Source organism: Zychaea mexicana (assembly GCF_025766255.1).
Source record: "Zychaea mexicana strain RSA 1403 chromosome Unknown BDB00scaffold_72, whole genome shotgun sequence".
Classification (NCBI taxonomy): domain Eukaryota; kingdom Fungi; phylum Mucoromycota; class Mucoromycetes; order Mucorales; family Lichtheimiaceae; genus Zychaea; species Zychaea mexicana.
This window is the reverse complement of record NW_026516735.1, coordinates 171,943-195,799: the sequence shown is the minus strand read 5'-3', so window position 1 is coordinate 195,799 and position 23,857 is coordinate 171,943. Positions and strand designations below refer to the sequence as shown.

The window sequence follows — 23,857 nt, the reverse complement described above, 5'->3', positions numbered from 1 at the left end:
TGGTGCAACAACCCTTATTTTTTTGTTGTTCTTGAATCTCACACAGCCAGCGACACGAGTTGCCCTTCTGCACCGTCCCTTCCTTTCTTTTAATTATACGAAAGTACAACAGCAAACTATCCGTTTTCAACCTGGTCACCAGCGCACCCATCCAAAATGCACAGCACCCGCATCTCAAATATATTGCAGTTACACCAACCTGAATTGTAATCCATGCTAACCTCACCGGTTCATCTCTAAACGAATCACAACCGGCTCGTTGACTGCTGCTGATCAACGTGTCAGCTCTCATCTACTTCACAATAGTGTAGCGCTACCAGATAGTGAAGTTGTCATCATCCGGATAAAACGGATCCCGACTCAATAGCGTGGTGCTAAGTATCACTTGGTATTCTTAGTAATACAAGTCTTACTATATAAGCTATTCTTGGAACATATGTGTTCAGCTTGTTGAGCTTGACATATATCGGTTGCTGCTATTGATACACTCTTTTCCGGAATCAAAGCCGCACCCCATCAGTTCGGAAGTCACAGGTCATCAAAAATAGAAATCGTGTCTGCCCAGAAGTCTTTGCGCGTGATGACGAATCTGAATGTCGTATCCATTTAAGAAGTAGCCGTACAAGAAGGCTTGGTAAGTCTATACCTATATAGACACGCCAACTTTTCAGACCCATATGGTTTATTATTCGAAAATGCGCAATCAGTTTTTTTATGAAGATGGACAGGGCCATGTCGTTGACGAGCATGGATGTCCTAAGCCCATGGATTATGTAGTTGATGAAAAAGTGTACGCTCTTCAGACCATTAGTTCTCATAGTGATTATTTGCGCACTTTTACCAGTGAGCATCACAGCGGGCTTACAGCTATGCATGTTGAAGAGCCAACCGACATTGATATTCGTGTCAAAGAAACGACCCCTAAGCGTACATACACTGCATACACTGATCAGGATAAGGTTAGATATTTCAAATTGATGTTTGAGAAGGTTTTAAGTGCATCAGCTGCTGCAAAGCAACTAGGAATACATATTCGTTCGGCACAAAGATGGGTGTTACAGCATGAAAAGAACCCTGACAGCATTTTCAGAAAGCGCACAAACAGAGGTCGTCCGCGCATCCTTGATGAAGAGATAAAAAAAAGTTATGTTAGAGTGCATTGTTGAAAATTCTTCGATTGTCCTAGAACAGTTGATCGAGCGACTACTTCAAATATATGATGGATCTAAAGTATCCAAAACGACGCTATATTGACTCGTGAAGAATGAATGCAACTTTTCATTGAAAAAGGCTAGGTTTCAGCCTGTAGATAGAAACAGCGAGGCTAAAGATCCAAGAGCGCCTTGACTGGGTGTGCAAGTGGGACATGACTGACCTTGACTTCATAAAAAAGCTGTGTCTTTCTTGATGAATCCGCCTTTCATATTAACATGAAGCGCAGCATGGCGTGGTCTATAAAAGGCTCACCTGCTATCCTGTGCTAGAGAGTTCTATCAACAACTGTATACCCCCGACGACATTGACCAGCAGGCCATCAACATACTACTGGATGCCGTCCCTTTGACTGCAATCTTAGATCCCACTCTACAGCCGCCTCTGCTTCGTACCTGGACAACAGATGACGTAGAGGATGCTCTATTCAAAACCCCTGCCAAAAGCAGCTCGGGCATCGATGGGATACCTTATGAACTCCTTAGGCACCTATGGACATCTTCACCTTTCATTCGCCAGTTGCTACAGTTGCACCCCGGTTTTTGCAACCCCCGGGTTTGCAATTCCTCGTATATCTGGAACTTTTTTTTGAAAAATCCAAAAAAACTTAGTAGTTTCGCAAATTTGCAACTTGCAAATGAGTTTATACGATTTGCGCGTTATCGGGGTAAAAACAGCTTCAATTTTTTCAATATCAACTGAAAGAAGCATCTGTTGCGTATTATCGAGGAATAAAATGATACGGTTACTGCACTAGACAGCTTCAATAAAAGAACGGTCTTATATATGCAAGTAGTAACATTTAGAGCTGTGTAAAATCCCCACAGAACGTATCGTACATCATCTCTAACAGATAAACAATGGGTTAGTGTATATAGGATGACTTATCCAGTGTCTATTTGAAGCAGAATTGTTTACCCCGTTACTTGCAAATCCTCACTTTGTGCAAAAAAAAATCGTTTCTACAATCCTTGTTTATGGGTGTTTTCATCGGTCCATTGGAGTCTCAACACGGAACAGAAGACGCACTGGTGCGCAGACGATCATTGACACAACGCGTGGAGGATTTCCAGCGTGAAAAGATGCAATTCAATGCAACAACCTCTGTGTTTGAATTTGTCATTTATGAAAACCAGGTACGATCCGATATGTGCAACACTATCTAAAATCGAATGCCAGAGGGAAGGGGAGTAGGGGAAGATATGAGTGGAAAATGAAGGAATTAAGCGAATGCACAATTCTTGGTCATTTGATTTACTAGCGATCTTGGCCATTGAGAGGCTGGCGCGCAGCAACACTGCCCTTTATCGATCGAGCACCGTGGACAGATCCTGCCAAGAAGCCGCTGGCTCCAAAGACCGAATTTCAACTTCCAGAAACGATTCAGGCACAATCTGGTGCGTGGACATGGTCATGGACGGATACAGAATGGCGGCTTGCGTCAAAAACAGAAACGGATGCACTTGGATGGACTTATGGCACTTTGCTATGGTCTGTGTTCGATCGCCATCCAAAAGGTTGGATGTCCACACGTTATCGACGATGGGCACGCACAGCAACATTGACAAATCAAAACCCAACAAAAAGCACTTCCTTGTTACCACCACGTATCGATACCGCATCATCGCGTAGCGGTCTGCTATCCCCAACAAGCCCAGCATCACCGAGCCCATCTTTAATGTCGCGGGGACGAAAATTGACTTCGTCTGTACGTTTTTCGTCAGCAACAATCACGGAACACGATAATGATAGCACAGTCAGCAACAGCACTACAGGCACTACCAATACCACCACGTTTAAAAAGAAATTATGGTCATCGAGCAATAGCTCATCCACATCTACTACACCAAAAACACCACCCGAACAAAAACGCGATTCTGTATGGCGAAGTATTGCTCGCGTCAACAAGCATCATTAACTACCATTTTGTACTGTTTATCTTCCCACTTGCCAACCATCATTGACTGTATGTTCTGATTATTCATTATAACTCTTCCACTTTTGCCTTTTTTCCATTGGGTACGTTTACTCTACAGAAATACAAAGATTATAAATATGTAAAGCAAGAAATATTTGTTCCAATGCATTTATTTTGACTGCAGCAGTATGTAATCAAGTCAAATTTTAGCATCTATACCCAATCAGATATCTCCAGCATCATGTATGCTATCATAACAGGATACATTGTTTATCCTTAGATAACTACTGAAAGTAGCCAAATTGTTTCTTGCTCGTGCCCTCAATACCAAAAACACTACTTTCCCTGCAAACATATGTTCCTTGTCGAGCAGGCGGTGAGCAACATCACAGTGCGACCATCCCTAAAGGATTGGTTAGCAGCTGTCCAAAATACAAACAGCACTACATCAAGCACCCACAATAGTATTACACGCCCACCCACCCAAAATCAATTGCAACGCAATGACGGACCAAAGGATAGCCTTAAGTGCGCATTAAAGAAGCATATTAGTAAGGCAAATGCCATGATGCGTCGCGTAGACAAATCTATTATAGATAATAGCAAAGCTGATGAGGTTGCCCAGTTGCTCGCCACAGTTGAAAAATGGACAAACGACTTTGATACCTCCCTGAACAACATCCTTTCCACACCGCCGAATTCCAACTTCCAAAGGCAAAACCCATAGCCCTTTTCTTCATCTTCTTTCTATTCTATTATTATCGCTTCATTATCTTTTGTATAGAATATCATTGTATTTATGTCTGTTTGAATATTCTCTTCTATAAAAAACCATCTTCCTATCCATACACGATGCGCTCGATCTCCCAATACTCTACCTATAAATTTATGTCGATCCAACTGCTTACTTCCATCGTGTACAAAGCAACTACACTGGTGATGGATAAGGCCGTAACGAACGGATCCGATCATCGTTGCTACATTGATTTCGTATTTGTGTGGATCATTGTTGCAAGGTTGAGATACAAAGGCTGGATGCTGTGATGGCCGATCCATAAGGTAGGTCGTTGTGTAAGAAACAAAAAGCATACTTCGATTCCATCCAATGATGTATTGACGTCCATCCCACAATAGCATCCCTTCCCTTTAGCTCCATGCCTACAATATCGTTTCGTTTTCGTGCAAATGTGCAAGTGATCGTATGTATATATGCGTATTTGTATGTGCCGTACAATGTATGGATCGTGTATGTATAGCGAATCGTGTTTGTAACGTGTGGTGCAGGGTATAACATAAACGCGGCGCAGAACCTATAGAAATAAGAAATCAAACCTACAAGTGCTAACTTCATATACAACATATCTTATTCCCTTCCATAGCTTGTCAGTTTTCTATCAATGAAACAAACCTTAGGTATCAGCAGTGCTTGTGGGTACTTGATACAGTGGATGGACGGCAAGGGCGAGTTGAGAGCAGGCAAGAAAAGTGTTGAATATCTTTACTGCACTCTATAAAGAATAAACGAAAAAGACCCTCGCCCTGACCTCTTCCTTTTCCATCAACTAATGAGTCTTGATTCCTGTGATTAAATAAGAGTTCAAATGATTCACCAACGATGCCGCTACCAGAAATGCATTCACAACGTGCTTTTGCAACGCAAACAAAGAGCAAGTGTGTGGTAGTTTCTTAACCGCGTTCTGTAAAAGCAAGGAGAAAAAAGCTTTCACAATTCGTACCAAGTCGGTCAAGCAAATCGTCCGAGTAAAATGAGTTGTGTGCCAATGCCAACGATGCTGCTTCGATTGATCCCTTCAAAATGAGTGTTTCTCAACAATGAATACGTTCTAAAGAAACATTAAGAAAGCAACCATCGTGTTTGTTGTTATTACCGCGTTACATAGAATAAAACAAAGAAATAGCACTTTTCATTCCTTTTCACCCCTCCATTTAAAACCATTACCTTTTGAATTAGGTCAAGTTGCTGGCATTTTCATGTGGATCTGCAATTAAGAACGGTTTCTTTGTTGCTTTAGAGAATGCTCTCAGATGAGCTGAAAAAAAAAACGTTTTTATAAAGGAATATAAGGCACTTGGTAAAATTCTCTTCCCCTCAAATGCCCCTCTGCTGCCCAGTACAGTGTCTCTGGCGGCTGACCTTAAAATTCAAAAAAATTGAGGGGGGGGGAACTAACGACGAGTCTCGCTCGCATATGACAACAATATAAAACACGCACAAGCAAGTTTAGCGAACGGGAAGAGAAAAAAACATTTTTTATTTGATACATGATACTACTAATCAATAATAGGGTGTCGATGTCTTAGCTTCCCTGCTCTTAAGCAGGTATGACAGGAGCAACCACGAGAAGGTGCATCGACATCTGCTCCCGTAACCCTCTCACCACAAAGCTAGGGTCTTGTCTTGGTCGCTTTGTGGATCATCAAAGGTCGATTGGTATTGAGATGCCCAGTCCGCTCTCACCAATCGCGCGTGCCTACAAAACAAGCACCACCTGCCCACCCACCCACCCACACACCACACCACACCACCGTCGCCTGTGCCTACAAAACAAGCACCACCACCCACCCACACACCCACTTACCTTCACCCACTTACCTTACGCCTCCGTCGCCTGTGCCTACAAAACAAGCACCACCACCCACCCACACCCACACCCACCACTTACCTTACGCCTCCGTCGCCTGTGCCTACAAAACAAGCACCACCACCCACCCACACACCCACTTACCTTCACCACTTACCTTACGCCTCCGTCGCCTGTGCCTACAAAACAAGCACCACCACCCACCCACACACCCACTTACCTTCACCACTTACCTTACGCCTCCGTCACCCGTGCCTACAAAACAAGCACCACCACCCACCCACACACCCACTTACCTTCACCACTTACCTTACGCCTCCGTCCCGTGCCTACAAAACAAGCACCACCACCCACCCACACACCCACTTACCTTCACCACTTACCTTACGCCTCCGTCACCCGTGCCTACAAAACAAGCACCACCACCCACCCACACACCCACTTACCTTCACCCACTTACCTTACGCCTCCGTCACCCGTGCCTACAAAACAAGCACCACCACCCACCCACACACCCACTTACCTTCAACCACTTACCTTACGCCTCCGTCGCCTGTGCCTACAAAACAAGCACCACCACCCACCCACACACCCACTTACCTTCAACCACTTACCTTACGCCTCCGTCACCCGTGCCTACAAAACAAGCACCACCACCCACCCACACACCCACTTACCTTCACCACTTACCTTACGCCTTCGTCGCCGTGCCTATAAAACAAACACCACCACCCACCATACACCCACCACCCACGACCTACAAAACCCGCGTTAGCCCCCACTCCCTCCCCAGACATCCACAAAAAAAAGAAAGGGACTTACCATACATGATCGTGAAAAAGTGAAAAGTGAAAAGTGAAAGAAAAAGCGAGGAAGCAACACGCTGCGGAAAATGGGTGTCTTTTTATGGGCAAAGTTCATTTCCAAAAAGAACGCTGGTCTGGGCCCAATGAGATTCTGAAGGGACGCTTGCTTTTTTTTCCTTTCCTGTATCTTTTTTTTTTGCGTACAAAAAACTAAAATAGGCAAAGAAGCTCCGTGCTCAACAAAGCGCACAACAATGACAGACGACAGTAACACGATCACAACGCGCATTATCACACTTTGGCACTGTTTTTTATCTTTTTTTTTTTTACTTTCTGTGTTCGCGTAGTTCAGTTCGCGAAAATAATGGAAAGGAAAAAAGTTTTATTATTCCAAAGCACATCACGTAGTTCAGTTCGCGAGAAAAATGGAAAGGAAAAAAAGTTAGCTCGGAGGATACGTTCCGAGCCAATCTGGTTTGCTTTTTTCGCATGTATCATACTTCACGCGCACCCTGGGAAAAGCAGACAGATAGGATATACGATCGACGCTGTTTTTCTTGAAAAGAATCCCTTTCTCTGCATCCACCACGCTTGCCAGCTTACGATTATCGTTCGTTAAGCTGACTACCGAGCGAGCTCAATGCGAGACTAAAGACGACAAGCAGTCTAAAACCACACCTCCATAAGCGTATACAGTGTAGTGTTTTCGCCTGGACGAGTGACGTCCCCCAACTTTGGTTCCATCCCCCCATCCAACCCCCCACCCCCAACTTTATTCACGGCCAGCACGGAAGGTCTGCGCATGAAGAAGCCGAGCATGACAGCAAAGTACAATGGAGACCCTGCGCAAAAAACATCGTAACTTGGCCTCAGAGCCTCGAAAAAACAAGGGTTGAGTATGTGCGTGTTGCTACGAGTCTGCCCATTGCGCTGGTTGCGGTTGTGTGAAAAAAGCGCTGCGAATCGCTTCGCAAGAGCAGCCGCCATTTCGCTCGGAATTGGTCAAAATGGGTGACGCGAATAAAATAAAATGTGTTTTGACATGCTTGTCCTGGCAACAAGCGGCTTTCAGGAACATGGATTGTCATGACTACTGAATGCCATGGCAATAAGCAGCTTTCTTATGCAGCGTGGTTATAAAGCAAGCCTCATAGAGAAGGATGTTAAAACGAGCAAACCAAACAACAGTATCAACCTGAAGAAGCAGCCTGTATGGATAATAGTAGCTCTAGGATGACGCGCATACTATGCTGAAAACAGCCATGCTGCTCCATATTCTGCTCTTGACAATCTATTTTAAGCTGCCCACATCCATCATTGCGGGCTTGGAGGATCAGCAATCGTTAATTGCCGTGCGCATATACTCGTACAAGAGAGCGTTTTTTATTTTCGTTACACACGCCACCACAGTCGATACAACGATGGCCGAGTCTTTCACTGATCCCATGAAGACGCTGGCTGCGGCGTTCAGCACATGTTTACACCAAACGAAACCCAAACAAACAATTTATTGTTCAATATAAACAACATTGACCCGAACCCTGTACAGAGACCCTTTGATCATTGGCCTGACCTTTGCGCTATCCCAATCTAATACACGCCCAGTCATCCTGCTGATAAGATATTAACCAACTTGCATAACACTATCCGCTATCTCCCCCATCCCCCATCCCCTTCTTTCCTGATACTTTTCCTTTTTTGGATTATAATTCACCAATATAACTAGTAACAAGACAACCATTCCAAGTGCATCATCAGCCGTAAATAATCGTTAAAAGATCACAAACGACATCATATCACGCCAGCCCATTCGGGTCATAGGCGTTCATTGCTGTACAGATGTTGTTTTACATAAACTGGATCATTCGAGTATAATGTTTCCGTGCTTTATGGGGCATACTAGTGTGTCTCAAAATCTGGAGATATCTGGAGAGCTCCAATATCTGCAGGATTTTTCAAAATGGATACGCTTTTGGATACGCTTTTTTCAAAATGGATACGCTTTTGGATACGCTTTTTTCAAAATGGATACGCTTTTGGATACGCTTTTTTGAAAATGGATACGCTTTTGGATACGCTTGTTTAGAGCGTTTTATAACTTGAACTGGATATATGTTTTTATAAGTATTACGATACAGTAATTGAGAAGCTTAATATAAAAGAAGAGACTCCATTTTCATTTCAAGCTACTATTGTCCCTAGCTTTATCACATTGTACTACACTTCGCTTCACTATTTATTTAACGCTTGCCATTACAGCTTTAACTTCAAAACAATGCCTCCTACAAGGAGTTTTGCCGAATCTACGAAATTTTTTATCAGGGGGGTCGGAGGATGCCTATAAACGTTTCTTCATCCTTTTCGTTATTGCCACTTATGCTGCAACCTTCTTCTATTTTTACTTCGTTATCGTCGTCGATGTGTGGAGTAGTAGACAGCGTAAAATGCGATACCCCGTAACACGGTCCGAGCTTCCAAATCGCTACGAAGATTCGCTTGCACGCATTACGTTAGCCAACCGGGTTGACCGACAGTTTATTGGTTGCTGTGGATGCACTGTTGCCGCTTTCGATCGCCTGCATCGCCGGTTCGTGCGCTTTTATCTGGCTTTAAAGCAGCGTGGTCGCTCTCACTCTGACCTGGCTTCACACATACAACAGACAGGACACAACCGGTTCCCTCTATGGTGTTGTGCCAGCTACTACTTCGAGAGCAAGGAATCTTGGTCTAGAGACGCTGTACAAGGTCTTCTCAAATGAGAACGACAGGCGATGGCGAATTCGTTGGTCATCACAGCAAGAAATGGCTCGATTTGCATCAATCATACAGCATGTCGAACCATCGTTGCAACGTGTATTCGGTTTCGTGGATGGACTCAACCTAAGAATCGAGGATCCAGGCGAAAACAATATTCAAGACGCGTACTACAATGGATGGCTGTCTGACTGTTATGTAGCACAGGACATTGTTTTCACGCCGAATGGTCGCATATGCTGGATCAAGTAGGTGTCATGCTAATTTACTTTTACTTCATGTCACATTGCTATCTAGTATGAATGGATCACTGACAATTGAGCTTAACTTAGCTACAACTGCCCTGGATCATCGCATGATTCTAATATTACCGAGCCACTCCTATCTACAGTTCTTCGAGAACAAACGCTCGGTTGCAAAAACCGGGGTACAACTGTACTACAGGTATTCAACACTGCGCTACACGAGCACGCTTTTCCAGCAACATGGCAGCGGTCGACCGTTATATTACTGCCGAACAAAAGGGATCGCATGCTGCTCAAGAACTGGCGCCCGATTTCGCTCATCTGTACCGATGCCAAGATTTTTACTCGTCTTATAGCCAACCGCGTCAAGTTTGTTTTGCCCGACTTGATAGATCCACATCAAACTGGATTCATGGCTGGTCAGTTTATTGCTGACAACGGTTTCATCACGCGACTGGCAATGGAACTGGCGCAGAAGTTCAAGCTACCAAGGGTGGCAGTACTTCTCGACGAAGAAGGAAAGCATATGAGCGGTTGCATAGTCAAGATCTACAACAGTGTCAGCTTCACTTTGGATTCCCAGTGGAACTGGTGGATTGCTTGATGTCCCTTTTTTTCAACACGTCAATCTGCATCAATACCAACGGCTTTTTTCATCAGCTTTTGGACAACAACGTGGCCTCCGCCAAGGTGACTCAATATCTCGTCTGCTTTTCAACATTGCCATCGAACCGTTTCTATGTACCATCCGGCAACACCCTGACATTCTTTTCAGTCAGCGGTTGGATCACCGCCAAGATCAGCGATATATCCCGACGTCTCGCCTGTTAGGACCTTGGCGTACGCCGATGTCGTCTAAATTATTCTTGCGAGATACGCACGAACTGGCTGCCTGTTTAAATCTCGTCGAAATCTATGGCCAGACATCCATGCACGGATCAACCGGGATAAAACGATTGCTGTCTCTCTATTAGGCGCGGACCAGCCTCGCTGGCGCCTGTCTTTATTCTCAGCGGGTATCACTCAATGGGACAATTTGCAGGCTGGCGATGCGGTCAAATACATGGGTATCCTCTTACCAATGCACCACGCCAGCTTGACCGTTTCTTTGGCGAGCTCCTCAATACAATCTACACTCACGTCAACATTCTCACTGCTCGCAATCTATCCATTGCTAGCCGTGGCCTGGTCGCCAACTCCCTTGTCACAAGCAGACTCTGGCATACTATAAGAATCTTACCAACACTGACATCTTTCCTCAACAAAGTTCGGTCTGCCCTCATACGATTTTTTTAAATATCGCAATTTTCCAACAGTCAGCTTCGCAACCTATACGCGCCCACGTCACGAGGGAGGGTTGTCTATCCTTGATCCCGATACTCAACTTCAAGCACTTCAGTTACGATGGGTAATTCCTCTGATCACCGCCAACCACAATGACCCAAACTCATTGTCACTACCAATCATCCGTTTTTGCTTAGCCGCGCTCGCTGACGCCTGAGATCCTTTGATTCCACTGGTTTGCGGGATCCTCACACAAGCCTGCTACGCCGTACCACACACTCGCCTCGCCAGCAACATCGTAATCGGCTCCTCCGTTTTTTCGAATTATACCAACGGGGTCAGTGCTCTCTCGCACCCAGCTTTGTCCGCCATTTTATAATATATCTATCGAGTCACCAGCGACGCACACAACGTTTGCCTCCCGTGCGACCTACGACCCCAGGAATCTCGTCCGGCCTACCCTACTGACAGGAATTGCCATCGACGAGTTGACCAACCAATTGTATCGCCAAACCCTTCTCACGCCCCTGTCAACATTACCTGTCACCTATCCGCGGGCAACCCGAGCAGCATGAAAACATTTTTGGCAGGCACCACAACAAGCTCCCCAGTCGCGCTCGTCTTCACCAGTTGATCCCGGACAGCTATCCCTCAGACTCATGCATTTTCTGCGACCAACGGTAACCGATCACCACTTTATCTGGACCTGTCCAAGGAAACGCTCAGTCTGGGATCAAGTTGCCACTGTCTGTCTTGCCACACCTCACCTCTCGACTACCAACACCTCCATCTTACACACACTACTCCGCCACACATTAACAACAAATACAAGATGCTCTCTTTCCACTTATTTATTGCTTGCACTGCCCTTGCTATCTGGCAGGCGCACTGGAAACGTATTTTTGAGGACGCCGACTTCGTATCCAATCACGTTGGTCAACAGGCAGTGAGCATGCTCACCCGCCTGCATCAAGAACTAGCTTTATAGACAACTGTGTATCAAACTTATCTTCCATTTAAATCGGTTTCTCACACCGATACAATAAAATTTCTTCTCTTACAAAAAAAAAAATTCGCTAACTGTTAAAAAACTAATATGTATACCAGTTTCGAACGTAAACTAACGTTCTCTTATACTAGGTTTACCTACCCACCTGCAATTATGTTAATTGTCAAGATGATTGCAGTCAACGATCTGTATGAAATATATATATTTAAATGGAAAAGGGAACGAATAGAAAGAAAGCATATGAAAGAATATATATCAAAGAGGAGTGGTAAGATTTAAAGTGCTAAGACAGAGAGACGAAGAGAAAGGGAAGGAAAAGAAACAAGATATAGTGAGAAATCTAAATAAGAGCACTACGAAGAGAAATTTACATACTGTGTAAGGGAAAAGATCTATAGATATAAAAAGCATGCTAATGTTACAAAAAGCAATGATTAATATACATCAAGGGGGAATTATTTTTGGCACATACTTAAACATTGCGAGTGTACCGGGGTACATCTGTATATGTTCTGGGCATTGTACGCCTACGACGGGATTGGATTATGTTTGCTAAATATGTGTGGATATCGTCACGTTCAACACTCATGTCGAAATCTCGCAGCAAAGCGGGAGGCAACGAATTACGGTAACCCGTGGTTTCAACCGAAAAGTCATCATCTAATTGTTGCATTCTTTCGAACAATTCACGACGTTGCCGTCTATTTTCTTCCATCCGCTGCTCACGTCGCAAAAGATCACGCTCACTATCATTAAGAATGACAGTGTATTGACCATTTTCGCCAGTTTCAGCCGCTGGTGGTGGTGACCGTTGATTTACTGTTGTTGCTGTATTCACTGCGCTTCGTCAACGTCGGGGGAGTCGTCTATAGTGATGATGGTGGGAGTGGTGGTAGTTGGAGCAGGGCCGCCTTCTTCAGGCAATGCCATATCACGAAAGATATTTTCTGCTAACTAAATAATATAGGAATAACGTGTTATGAAATACTGTGTAATTAGTTCATCTCCAACGGACTCGCTGTCACTCTGTTTTTGCGGAATGGCGAGCCACAAAGCACCCCAACATGATCATAAATATCTCTGTATAAACTACTATCCACTGTATATAGTGCTGTTATGATAACGTGAGCAACTGTACGGTACCCTAAACAGAGAAATCATCGACTTATCGGCTGATAATGTATAGTACTAGCTAAATCACCCATTTTGTGATGCAAACAAGCTTGTCAAGATATCGAAATATCAAGTTTACAAAGTATTTTGCTCTTTTAAGGTAGCAGGTTCGGTACATATCACAACTCTTTCACATCCTTTTCCCCAAAGTGCAATATCACCGCAGTCTCACTAAAATTGAAGGTAATCGGATTCATCTCCAACAAGAGGATAGCGAGTCCACTGGAGATGCTATAAAAATCAATCTGCTAACAGCAAAATATGAAGAAACTGAACTTACTGGTCTAATACGAATGAACGGGGCAATCGAAACACGTTGGATGAAGTATCCCCTAGCTGCTATACGACGAAAGCCCGAACGCAACACGAGATGTTTACAGCATAGGAACCGGCTTTTCAAGAAAGCCTTACAGCCGCAAGTCCATGTATCAACTGATGGTATGTCCAGTGTATCGGCGTCCACGTTTTCTGTTTTGCGGTAGTCCTTGTTCCACTGGCTAACCAAGGATTGTTGCCATCTTGTATGGGCACGAGAACGGACAATATCACGATTATATTTGTGCCGCAACTCAGGAAAATGCTTATCCATGATGACAAAGACAAGCAAGTCCAAGGGGGCACGGTTGTGGCGGTAGAGGTGGTTGCGCTTCAAGACCTTCCAATGGGCTTCAATAAGCATGGTTGTCTTGCCTGCAGGGATACGATCCGGAACAGCACTGCGCGCCCGTTGTTTCCATGCACGTGGTTTATACCAGTTGTCGTAGAGGTAATTCCAAGCATCAATATTCTGGTTTATTTGGCAATCGTTGTAGACTTGTTCAGCAGCATATTGAGGAATTTCATCAGATGTACGTCTATGTGCGACTATATATTTAACGAATCAGCAGCTACGTTATTGTTAGGGTTACGATAATTTACATGAAATTTTAAAAGACTCGGGTGCATGTTTAACATGGCATTTTACCATCAGGTATTAATGGATGCATATGATATTGCTCAGTCATCATATTGATGATCACAGTGTGTGCAGATTTTTGCATAATTGCAATTCTTCCGCCGCGGCCTCCAATTGATGGCACAAAGTCTGTGTCGATGAAAGGGAATGCTGCTGTGCTTCAAAAGGACCGTATGGTGGTATGTTTGTGCTTCGCGCCTGGCAGAGATTGCGTTCAACCGGTCTTTGTAAGTGCCACAGACATAAACGTAATCGAACAGGGCCCCACGTGGCTTCGATGGCATTCATTTGAGCTTGTTCTTTATCACCATTTACAGTGGCAATAATGCCATACAACTCGGAATTAGCACGATTTGTTTAACGTCGAATCAATGCAATACTCTTCAATACATCCACTCATCATCAACAAATGGAAAAAAGGAGTAATGAAACCAAAGGCAACATAATCAAGAGTACGTCACCAAAACACCTATTTTTTTATTAAACTATATAAGACTTTACTCACACTGGAATATCACTACTAATTTTAAGACCTAACGGCAGCTTATACAGCAAAACCTGGATCATTGTCAGTAGATATCTGTTTCTACGTACCTCGTAAAACCCTCGACTGTTGTAGCGTTCAACAAGCATCCTGGTCGACGTCATCTGGTCATCATGAAGACGATACTAGGACTCAAAGCTGCGGCTCCACCAGTAATACACTTTCATAGGTGTCACATCATAGTTTTGGAACAGTTGGATAACACGCCGGTACAGAGCTGTCGCATCCGTTTAAAGAACGTTTTCGGCAATATCCGCACGTATATCGGAAGGGACCAAATTACGCTCGATGGTGCGGATGGTGGCTCCGTGCTCATCAACGCTGACACCTACGTTCTCGTGCTCTTGATGTGCCACCATGAGCTCTACGTAGCCGAGTTTTCTTCTAATCGTTCCCTTGATACGGCCTCCGCACGTGAATGTAGGCATTCTAACATTCACGCGTCTAAGAAGCTCCTCCGAAATCTGGTTCTGGTACGTTTGGGAGCGCGAACAGTACGCAGTGAACGATAGGTTGTTCGATTGCTCTGGGTCTGCCACATTCTTCAATATATAGCGGTATCCGTCGCACTTTTGCACCTCTTCTATAATTCTATCAATCATGTCTTCATCGGACATAATTTCCATGATAGAATCAATGGATAGATAGCAATAGAACGGGGTATCCTATAGAGTTCAAAGATAAATAAGCATGGACAAAGCAAAAACGCAACTACAGCATTATTTAGGTAGTTGACCTGCAACCATATCCTATTTACACTTACAACGGTACCTGGACCTGTATATTGTTCTTCCAATGAGTTGAGGTTTACCATTCGGTCGATAGGAATAACTTCAAGGGGTGTATCCCTATGACGACAATCAATACAAGTTCTGTATGGTCTCGTCCGACCGAGGTAATCAAGTCCTGGCTTGCAGTGGCGACATCTCTTGCAATAATACGATCGACTTTCGTCGAATGCATTGCTAGCGATCGCTTCTTGAACAGTAGGCAAACGAGTTGGGCCAATTGGCAAGGTGGTGTTAGAAATGAGATCCATAGCTAATAACAAGAAAGGAGGGAGAGAGAGAATCAAAATAAGCTAGGCCCTGGGGATCACTCTATTGAAACTCATCTACCATCTATTGCTACTTTGATAAGCCACATATAAAGCTATAAGAACAAAATATCTCATACAAAGTCGCTTTTAGCAACAATAAATTATATATCCAAGAGTTATTGTAGTTATTGTAAGCTGGATATATTTTTTGAAGCCTGTTATTTTATTGTTTGCGATCGTTTTTGATAATTTCATAGTTTTGGAAGAAGTTACATTTTTATTTATCGGAATTTATTTATCCGACTTTCTTGTGCGCGAATTTTCAGCGGCTCCTATGAAACCTACTCATTTATATCGTTTGTTGCAGCTTGAGCCCTTCAGACAGTCATTCTACTTTTGTTATGGCAATTCTCATTGGCAAGAAAACTAAACCCACAGCTTTAATCATAGAAGCCAGGCTATGCACGACAGTAAATGTAAAGCTATGTACCAGCAGCAGCGTTTGTGTAGCATTGGAAAAAAAAGCAAGTTGTCGGCCATTCGGGGCTTCTTGACAGGTGCATAGTTCCCACACGTTACATCAGGCAATATTTGGAAGGGGTGTGTTTATGCACCAGCGGGACTGTTGTTGTTGTTGTTGTTGTTGTTGTTGTTGCCGACTCACGTGTTGGGAGTCTATGAGCTTCATTAGCCGTGCTGGTCGATCTATCATGAGATCAGATCCAACCATCCAGCAGAGCGAAAAGAAGCTTAAGCACGTCTTCTATGTTAGGTGTTACTTGCGCAAAGTAGGGGTAGACGAGTAAACACAAAGATAGAGATGAGCCGGCGCCATTATTGTGTGGTTGACAAGAATCACTTGGCAGACCAGCAGCAGCAGGCTGCTCGGTGGCGCGTGACTTTCTGTGGGGGAGAGGAAGGTGTTTGAATCTGCATAAAACACATTTTCCGCCGCCCTCTTCTTTCTTACTCTCTTTTCTACTCTTGTTTTTTTACATATGCCATGCTAGCATCAATACCTGTTGCATTTGTATCACTACTTCTTGCTCTGCTACAAGCTGGCTCCTCTGTTACAGCAGATGACCGACGACAGCAGCAATTCCCATTTCTGTCAGTAGGAAATCAAGAAAACGACGACGGAGGAAGTGTATTATGCGATCAAACAACAGCACAGCAGCACCCAAACAGTCTTCTCCATCCTTTTACGAGCGAATGGGTACATGTGCTGGAACAGTTTTATAATGCCCTTGGTGGCCATGCCAATGCATCATACAAAGGACACGATTGCCCAGTATCACTGCCAACGTTTGATTGTGAAGCGTTTTACTGGAATGACTATGCCTATATTCCTTCTCGCGATGCTCAGCACCTACGACCTCATGTAAGCTAAATGTCGAATGGTAGCATAGAAGAGAGTGTGTGGTGGGCAAGAGAAAGGACAGCGCCCAAAACTTCTCTTGGGCTACTGATTACGACGGGACGATGATGGTGTCTACTGCGTATATTTAGGACATCAAATCAGTGATTGCGCTTGGGGACAGCATTACTGCTGGGTTCGGCATGCTTTCAGGTCACATTACCTACTTGATTTGTTATTGGGGGAGAACGGAGAAAAATTTGGGGCTTTTTTTATTTGTGTGCTGTATGTTTGGCTTCAACTAACATGCAAGCATTTACCGTTTTGCAGGTCGACCACCCTTTGCAACTGTTTGGGAATATCGAGGCAAAGTGTTTTCAGCAGGCACCGATCCGGACGAGTATACTATTCCCAACTTTTTGAGCATATACAGCAACGCTGCAGGAGGACCTGATGGTGTCACCTTTCCCATGTCACGTGGCAAAGATTTGGATAATGCGGTATGTGTGTGTGTGACCAAGACAAAACCTTCTTGAATCATGCGTCAGCGGAAAGAGGAAAAGCTTATTCTACACTGTAGATCAGTGGGGCAAAGACACAGGATCTAGACGGCGAAGTGACACGTCTAGTGCACCTGCTTAGTTCCAACAATCACCATTATCAGAGGATCAAGGACGAATGGAAACTGATTACGCTGTTTATTGGGGCAAACAATATCTGTGTCTTGTGTGACCCTCCCATGACACGTCTGCCATTGCTTGCTCAAGCTGATGCATTTGAAGACGATATCCGACAAGCCCTTGGTAGGTTAAAGAAGGAAGTCAGCAAGTCATTCGTGAATCTGGTCGCATTGTTTAATGTGAGTATCCTGTATGTTTTCCCACGGCTGCTGTTGTGTTATTGTGTGTTACCTCACATCATTTATCCATCATCCATCATCTACACGGCTAGGTCTCAAGTGTCTACGAGGCGGCTCAAGGCGATCCATATTGTGAATTCGTCTGGAACAAGGCGCATATGACCATCTGCTCTTGTGTACAAAACGATGAGGCACAACGACGAGGTACATATTTTTTTTGTGGAAAATCGAACATTCAAATTGGAGCTGACTGCTCATGACTAACATATTATCATGCTATGACTGTCAACAAAAGCTGCTGACGATATGGTGGCAGAATACAATAAGCGTTTACATAAACTGGCGTCTGATGAAGCACTCTCTGACAAGCACTTCCAAGTAGTCTACCAACCAGGCTTTACAACATTGCCCATTGCTAAATACAAGCAAGGATATTTAAGTGGCATTGACTGGTAAAGTGTTTTAAATGCTGCTGAGTCTGCTTCATCTGATGCTTTTCCCTATTTTACAGCTTCCATCCGAATAGGTGCGCTAATCAAGTCATGGCTATGGCTTTGTGGAATGTTAGTATATACACAACGTACAAACATCATACACACTATGCTCTAATATGCACTAATTCATCGAATCACAAATCACCCCTTTGATAAACTAGAATATGTTTTCGACTCCAGAAGAAAAACTTCGACCATTGGATCTTGCGTCATTGAAGTTTGTTTGTCCTGGACCGGATAGACCGTATCTGCAATAGATTGAACTGTAATAGCATAAAAATGTTGCAAATGGAAGACGGTCAAATAAAAGGCGGTGTGTGTTTTCGTTTTACGTGGACCATCGTGTCTGATGTGTGCTTGGTATTTCTACGTTTATGATAACATGCGTTATCTTCTTTTTTCTGTTCCCCGATCGCTACCTTACCATATTTGACAGGCATGATGAGCCGGTGATCAAAGCCAGGGGCTTCTTGAAAGAGCTGGCCACTTTTACAGCCAATGACAAGGTCACAAAGTAGACCTATTGATGAAGACTAATCTTGCAGGCAGATATACTTGTTGCGAAGTTGACAAAGCGAACTATGGTGTTGCTAAAGTCGTTTGGGACCGGATTATAATACTCCTCGACCTTCACCAACGTATCGCTTCATGTCGCCTTACAATTTATCCTCTCTCACTAACTCGTTGAATTGCTCGAGAAACAAAATTACAATGGGCTTTGTTGACCAGAATCGAAAAAAATCGATATGTATCACTTGATTTTTAACTGTTCTCCAATCTAAAAAAATCATTAGTGCAAGTCAAACGCTACTAGATTCCAATGATAATTAATCAAGCAATCAAGCTACATTCTTTGTTTTGAATTACCGGTTGCACGGCCCTAATTATCCAGCAGAGGTTGTTACACAGAAGAATAACTCCACACTTTGTCCAGGAACAAACGGTTATTAGATGATGATTTCGTCCCTATTTTTCACCTTCTTTTTTTTTCTCTCTCTCTCTCTTTCGACTCTTTTTCTGTTTTTTAATTATTACAAAATACATACCTCTCTAATATGGTCAGAAACGACAACAATTGTATATCCGAGTCTAAAGAAGAAGAGGAAGAAGAAGGCCCGATGGATACGGTCGACTTGACCAAGCAGCAACAACAACAACAACAGTCCAATGATAATGACAGCAAACCTTTATCTCACCATGGAAATAACAACGACAACGATGCAGCGGAAACACTTGACATTGAAGCGATGGCAGCTGCTATTACAGCAGCAGTACAAAGCAGTGGCCGAGGGACATCCTCTATGGCACTCGGCAACGCATCCATTATTCCTAACCGAGCGAGAAGTCAAAGTGAAAGCACTCGAACCCCAGCGAGAAATAATGTGAACAACAAGTTACCACCACGAGTCATACCCCAGGATGCCATGGCACCACGACCTAAACGTAGCAGTAGTATGAGCAGTCAACACAGTTTACCACCTTCATTTACGTCCTCCTCCTCCTCATCAACATCAACACGAACACGATCCTCATCATCAGCATCCTCATCGTCAAGGCATTACTCGGCTCGGTTTTCTTGGTTGGTTGGACATTCACAAAACAATAGTAACAGTAACAGTAACACGATTGACACCCAACGTCAACAGCAAGAAACAATTGTTGAAGAAAGCTCAGAAGATCCTTCGGTGGATGATGGCCGTAATGAGTTACTGTATCGAGGCATTCGTGTCAAGGAAATGAAGACGACGCTCAAGACAATGGTGATCCCCCATGAAGTCGAGAATCCAATGCCCAAAGTAGAGCTGCAGCGACCTGGTTTTGCTCGCATTAATTATTAGAAAAGATTGGATGATCCCTTTTTTTTATTATTATTATACTAGTACTTATTAGTGAATTTGTGTACACACGCACACACAACACATGCATATATTTATACTATGTGTGAGACAACAACAGCTCATATACTTTTTTTTACATAATAAACTCTTTCTTTCGTTACATCATTTTTGCCTGTGCGCATGTGTATTTGTTTGCGTCGGTGGAAAATGGAGATGATATGTTACAAAGTAATAGTGTAATGGTGATAATAATGAAAGATGATGAGGATGTTGATGTTGATGTTTGATGGATGCGTGATAAATGAAGTTAAGGGGCAATACTATTAACAGATATACTATTTTTACAAAGCAAGACCAAAACACACAGATAAAGGGAAAGAGAGAGAGAGGTGGAAGGGGGGGGGGGCTTAAGGAAGAGTAATAATAGTAGTAATAGTAATTCAGTCATGGCAGATGGTACCATTATCCAAGAACGTCCAACCTTCAGGCTGCTTAAGTCGATCGGCGATCCTTGACTTGATCTGCTTACGTTTCTTATCCAAAGAAACCAAAATGTCAATCTGCTTCCTTCGTTCACCATCCAATTCCAATTGCCGTAGTTCTCGCCAATGTTCATGCTTGGGACACTTGCCAATCTTGTTGCAAATAGTATAATCATGCAGATCCACGCCATCCAAAAAAACGTGTTTCTCTTCTTTGGTGCCATTATTACTACACCTACTGCTGGTGGTGGGATCCTGCAACTCCACTTTGATATCCGTCCCATCCCTGGAGATGCTTTCGATAGCATGCCAGACACTGCTTTGCCACGCAAGTCGTGAATCGTACCCACACATCTTGGGGTCATTGTCTTGTTGGCTTTCAAGTACTTGGTGCAAGAACTGTGCCTGAATGTCCACAAAACTGACAATAGCTCGGGCTTTGGTCCGTTCTTTTTTCATCCGTGCCAATCGTCCCATATCCCATCGATTCGAGTCAATGTTGAGCTGACTTTTGTTGCCGGGTTGTTGTCGTGTCTGAAGCATTTCCTGTAACTTCTTTTCCGTCGTCGACTGTTGTTGCTCCTCCGTCCTCATAGTATTATGGTCATCATCATTACCAATGCCACGATCATGTTGTTGTTGACGATAATTTTGATGATCTGAATCATAAGTTTGTTGTGCTCGCTGTAATCGATCTCGTGCAACCCGCATACCGCACGCGTCTGAGCAGTATTTTGATCTACTGCTGCCTCGCGTGCTGCCACGAGCCGGACGCTTACAATGTGGATTCGCACACACTGATCGACGGGTGGATTTTTTTCCCGTAGCTGTTGTACATTCCTTGCAGTAATACAGATCGAGGAACTCGCCGTCCCTTGCTGTAATCCCGACACACGCGCCATGGAACCATTTGCCGCAGTGATCACACAAGAGCATATAGCGGGGACTTTCAAAAAGTGATTGACACGTACAATACCGCTTAGCCTCCTCCTTCTTTGCTGCTTCTTTACTACTGCTCAAACCGCTATTACTACTACTGCTTGCAGTCTTCTTGTTGGCCTTCTTTTTTGCTGCATTGGCTGCTTTTTCCGCTGCTTTTTGTGCTTCGGATTTTGGCGGTCGTCCTCGTTTTTTCGGTACCTTCTTTACTTGTGCTGATTCGTCAGTTGTCGCCAATTCAGTTGCTGTATTAGCAGTAGCGTCAGGTGTAGCTGATAATTCCTAAAAAAAAATATGTTTTTGATCGTCAGTGTGTGACCAGATCGAGGAAAACGCTGACAGACGCCACCCCATTCTCTGTGTAACCTCCTATATTGAGAATTATTATTTTTTCCCATTTTGCATACTTTAGGTTTTAAAGACGACGATCCTGCGTCGTGTTGTGGCTGCGTTGTCGCTGTTGCTTTTGATGCCGCTGCAGAGGGCGGATTCTTTAACGGTCGTCCCTTTTTCGCCGGTTTCCCTGGTTCTGCTGTGCTTGCAGTCTTTGTTTTCTTTGGTTTTTTCTCTTTGATAGGTGGTGTTGGAGGTGGTGGTGGTGGTGGTCTCGCAGAGGGTTGTATGATTGGCTGTTGTTGAATATAATGCGGCGGCATTGCATTAGGATCCATAGACGGCGGCGGTTGGTGGGACGCTTGCAAATAATAAGCTGGATACGGTTGTGGTGGTAGATATGGATTGTGCTGATGCTGATGCTGATACTGTTGAGGCGGATGGTACATGTAAGTTTCTGGATATGGTGGCGGTGGCTGATGCTGATGGTGATATTGAGGATGTTGGTGATGAGGATGAATAGTAGCAGTGTTGGGCGGCATGGGAAAGGGCGCAACAACATCACTGTTTTGACGTACACGTTTAGGTTGATTGCTGTGATCCACAGGCAAACTTCGTTTCCGCGTGTTCGCTGTAGAAGAAGTAGTAACAGCAGCAGCAGCAGGAGGAGGAGGAAGTTGTTGAATGTCATTATTAGTGCTGAAAAAGGGCGGGGTCGTTGATGAGCTGTTACTAGGCGATTCTGGCGTAGGGTAATGGTAGTAGTAATAATGGTTTCCGGTAGGCGATGGAACGGTATACATCGGTGCTGAATTTGGTCTAGGAAGGGTATCGTACGACTGTGGTGGTGGTGCTTCTTGTTGCTGTGGATAATAATGGGGATGATGGCTACCATTGCTGTTCTGTGGATGATAACCAGGTGTACTGTTGATAAACTCGATGGGCGGAGCGTGCATTGACATTGTTGGTATCTGGCGCACATCTGCTGGTGTTGTTGCTGATGAAGGTGGCGGTGGTGGTATTAATTCCCCTGCTGCTGAAGACGAAGGTGACGATGACGGTAGTGGTGGCGGCGGTGGTGGTCGACTAGGACGGTGATGCCCGTTTGTGGGTGGCAGTGCGGAAATGGAGGCATACACGTAGTGCGGCTGTTCACCAAAATGGTCCTGAGGCGTTTCCACCGGTTGCCATTTCAGTGTTGCACCTTCCGCAACAGAAGCAATGGTAGAGGGTGTCGACTTGTCCTTTGTTCGTTTGCGGTGTGGAAGTTGTTTTGGCATATCACCCCCACCACTACTACCGCTGCGACTGCCGTTACTACTATTACTGCCACGCTTGTTTGCCGTTTTTGTCACGACTTCTGCCGCCACTGTCGCGTCTTGTGAAAATATTGGCACTAATGTTTCACTACTTGTTCCATTAGTATACCCGTGTGGCGATCGCGTTTGTGATTCAAGCACGCCACTATCGTTTGACAGTTGACGTTGCTGTTGTTGTGCATGTGCTTGGATTACAGCCGGCATTCCTTGTGTTGACGGCGGTTGCGGATGTCTTTGTTGGTAACAGCGATCGTCAGTACTGCTACTATGCCTTGGTGGTGGTGGTGGTGGTGCAGACACTGAGCTTAACGATACCGGATTCAAAATAGAGCCAAGGTTCAAAGCACTTTGGCTTCTGCTTTTGTCATTGGTAAAGGCAGTGTCGTAAGCGGGCGATCGCGATGCAACGGAAGTGGTGCTGTTGCTGCTACTGTTGCCTTGCGGTCCTCCTCCGGTGGATAAGGGTGGTGGCGCCTCCTCCAACGGCCTCTGTGGCATTATCTACTTATGTTGGAGAAGAGGTAAGAGAGAGAAAAGGGAAGGAGGAGGGAGGAGAGAAGGGGTGGAGAGAGAAGAAGAAAAAGAGGAAGGGTGAGGAAGTATGTACGTAACAAAAGGTGTGTTCAATTCATTCATTCAGTCAATCAAAGCGTGGGCAGGCTGCCCATCTGTGTGACTCCCTTTTCACTTTTCT

The 23,857-nt window shown here is 44.3% G+C and overlaps 6 protein-coding genes across 6 annotated transcripts; 3 read left to right on the top strand and 3 right to left on the bottom strand.

The window, feature by feature from the left end:
• Positions 1–695: 695 nt before the first annotated feature.
• BDB00DRAFT_875426 (integral peroxisomal membrane peroxin-domain-containing protein) lies at positions 696–3,130 on the top strand (the record flags this gene model as incomplete). Its single annotated transcript, XM_053127350.1, has 5 exons — positions 696–959; positions 1,462–1,623; positions 1,698–1,781; positions 2,091–2,348; positions 2,474–3,130. The coding sequence occupies 5 exons, from the start codon at positions 696–698 to the stop codon at positions 3,128–3,130; spliced, it is 1,425 nt and encodes a 474-aa protein (XP_052976640.1).
• A 9,173-nt stretch (positions 3,131–12,303) lies between these two features.
• Positions 12,304–12,761, bottom strand: BDB00DRAFT_790415 (uncharacterized protein; the record flags this gene model as incomplete). Its single annotated transcript, XM_053120954.1, has 2 exons — positions 12,304–12,577; positions 12,670–12,761. 2 exons carry the CDS (start codon positions 12,759–12,761, stop codon positions 12,304–12,306), a joined length of 366 nt encoding a protein of 121 aa, XP_052976639.1.
• Positions 12,762–16,503: 3,742 nt separating this feature from the next.
• BDB00DRAFT_838198 (uncharacterized protein) lies at positions 16,504–18,693 on the top strand. Its single transcript, XM_053124631.1, has 7 exons — positions 16,504–16,923; positions 17,052–17,112; positions 17,230–17,399; positions 17,480–17,758; positions 17,851–17,962; positions 18,054–18,618; positions 18,677–18,693. The coding sequence occupies exons 1-6, from the start codon at positions 16,546–16,548 to the stop codon at positions 18,212–18,214; spliced, it is 1,161 nt and encodes a 386-aa protein (XP_052976638.1). The 5' UTR covers positions 16,504–16,545; the 3' UTR covers positions 18,215–18,618; positions 18,677–18,693.
• A 614-nt stretch (positions 18,694–19,307) lies between these two features.
• Positions 19,308–20,090, top strand: BDB00DRAFT_875421 (uncharacterized protein; the record flags this gene model as incomplete). The annotated part of the gene is made up of 1 exon (XM_053127349.1): positions 19,308–20,090. One exon carries the CDS (start codon positions 19,308–19,310, stop codon positions 20,088–20,090), a length of 783 nt encoding a protein of 260 aa, XP_052976637.1.
• Positions 20,091–21,391: 1,301 nt separating this feature from the next.
• BDB00DRAFT_728010 (uncharacterized protein) lies at positions 21,392–21,547 on the bottom strand (the record flags this gene model as incomplete). Its single annotated transcript, XM_053118272.1, has 1 exon — positions 21,392–21,547. A coding segment is annotated over one exon (156 nt), but the record flags the coding sequence as incomplete, so codon positions are not given.
• Positions 21,548–21,613: 66 nt separating this feature from the next.
• Positions 21,614–23,785, bottom strand: BDB00DRAFT_559356 (uncharacterized protein). The gene has a single exon (XM_053117848.1). It carries the CDS (start codon positions 23,659–23,661, stop codon positions 21,718–21,720), a length of 1,944 nt encoding a protein of 647 aa, XP_052976635.1. The 5' UTR covers positions 23,662–23,785; the 3' UTR covers positions 21,614–21,717.
• Positions 23,786–23,857: the final 72 nt, after the last annotated feature.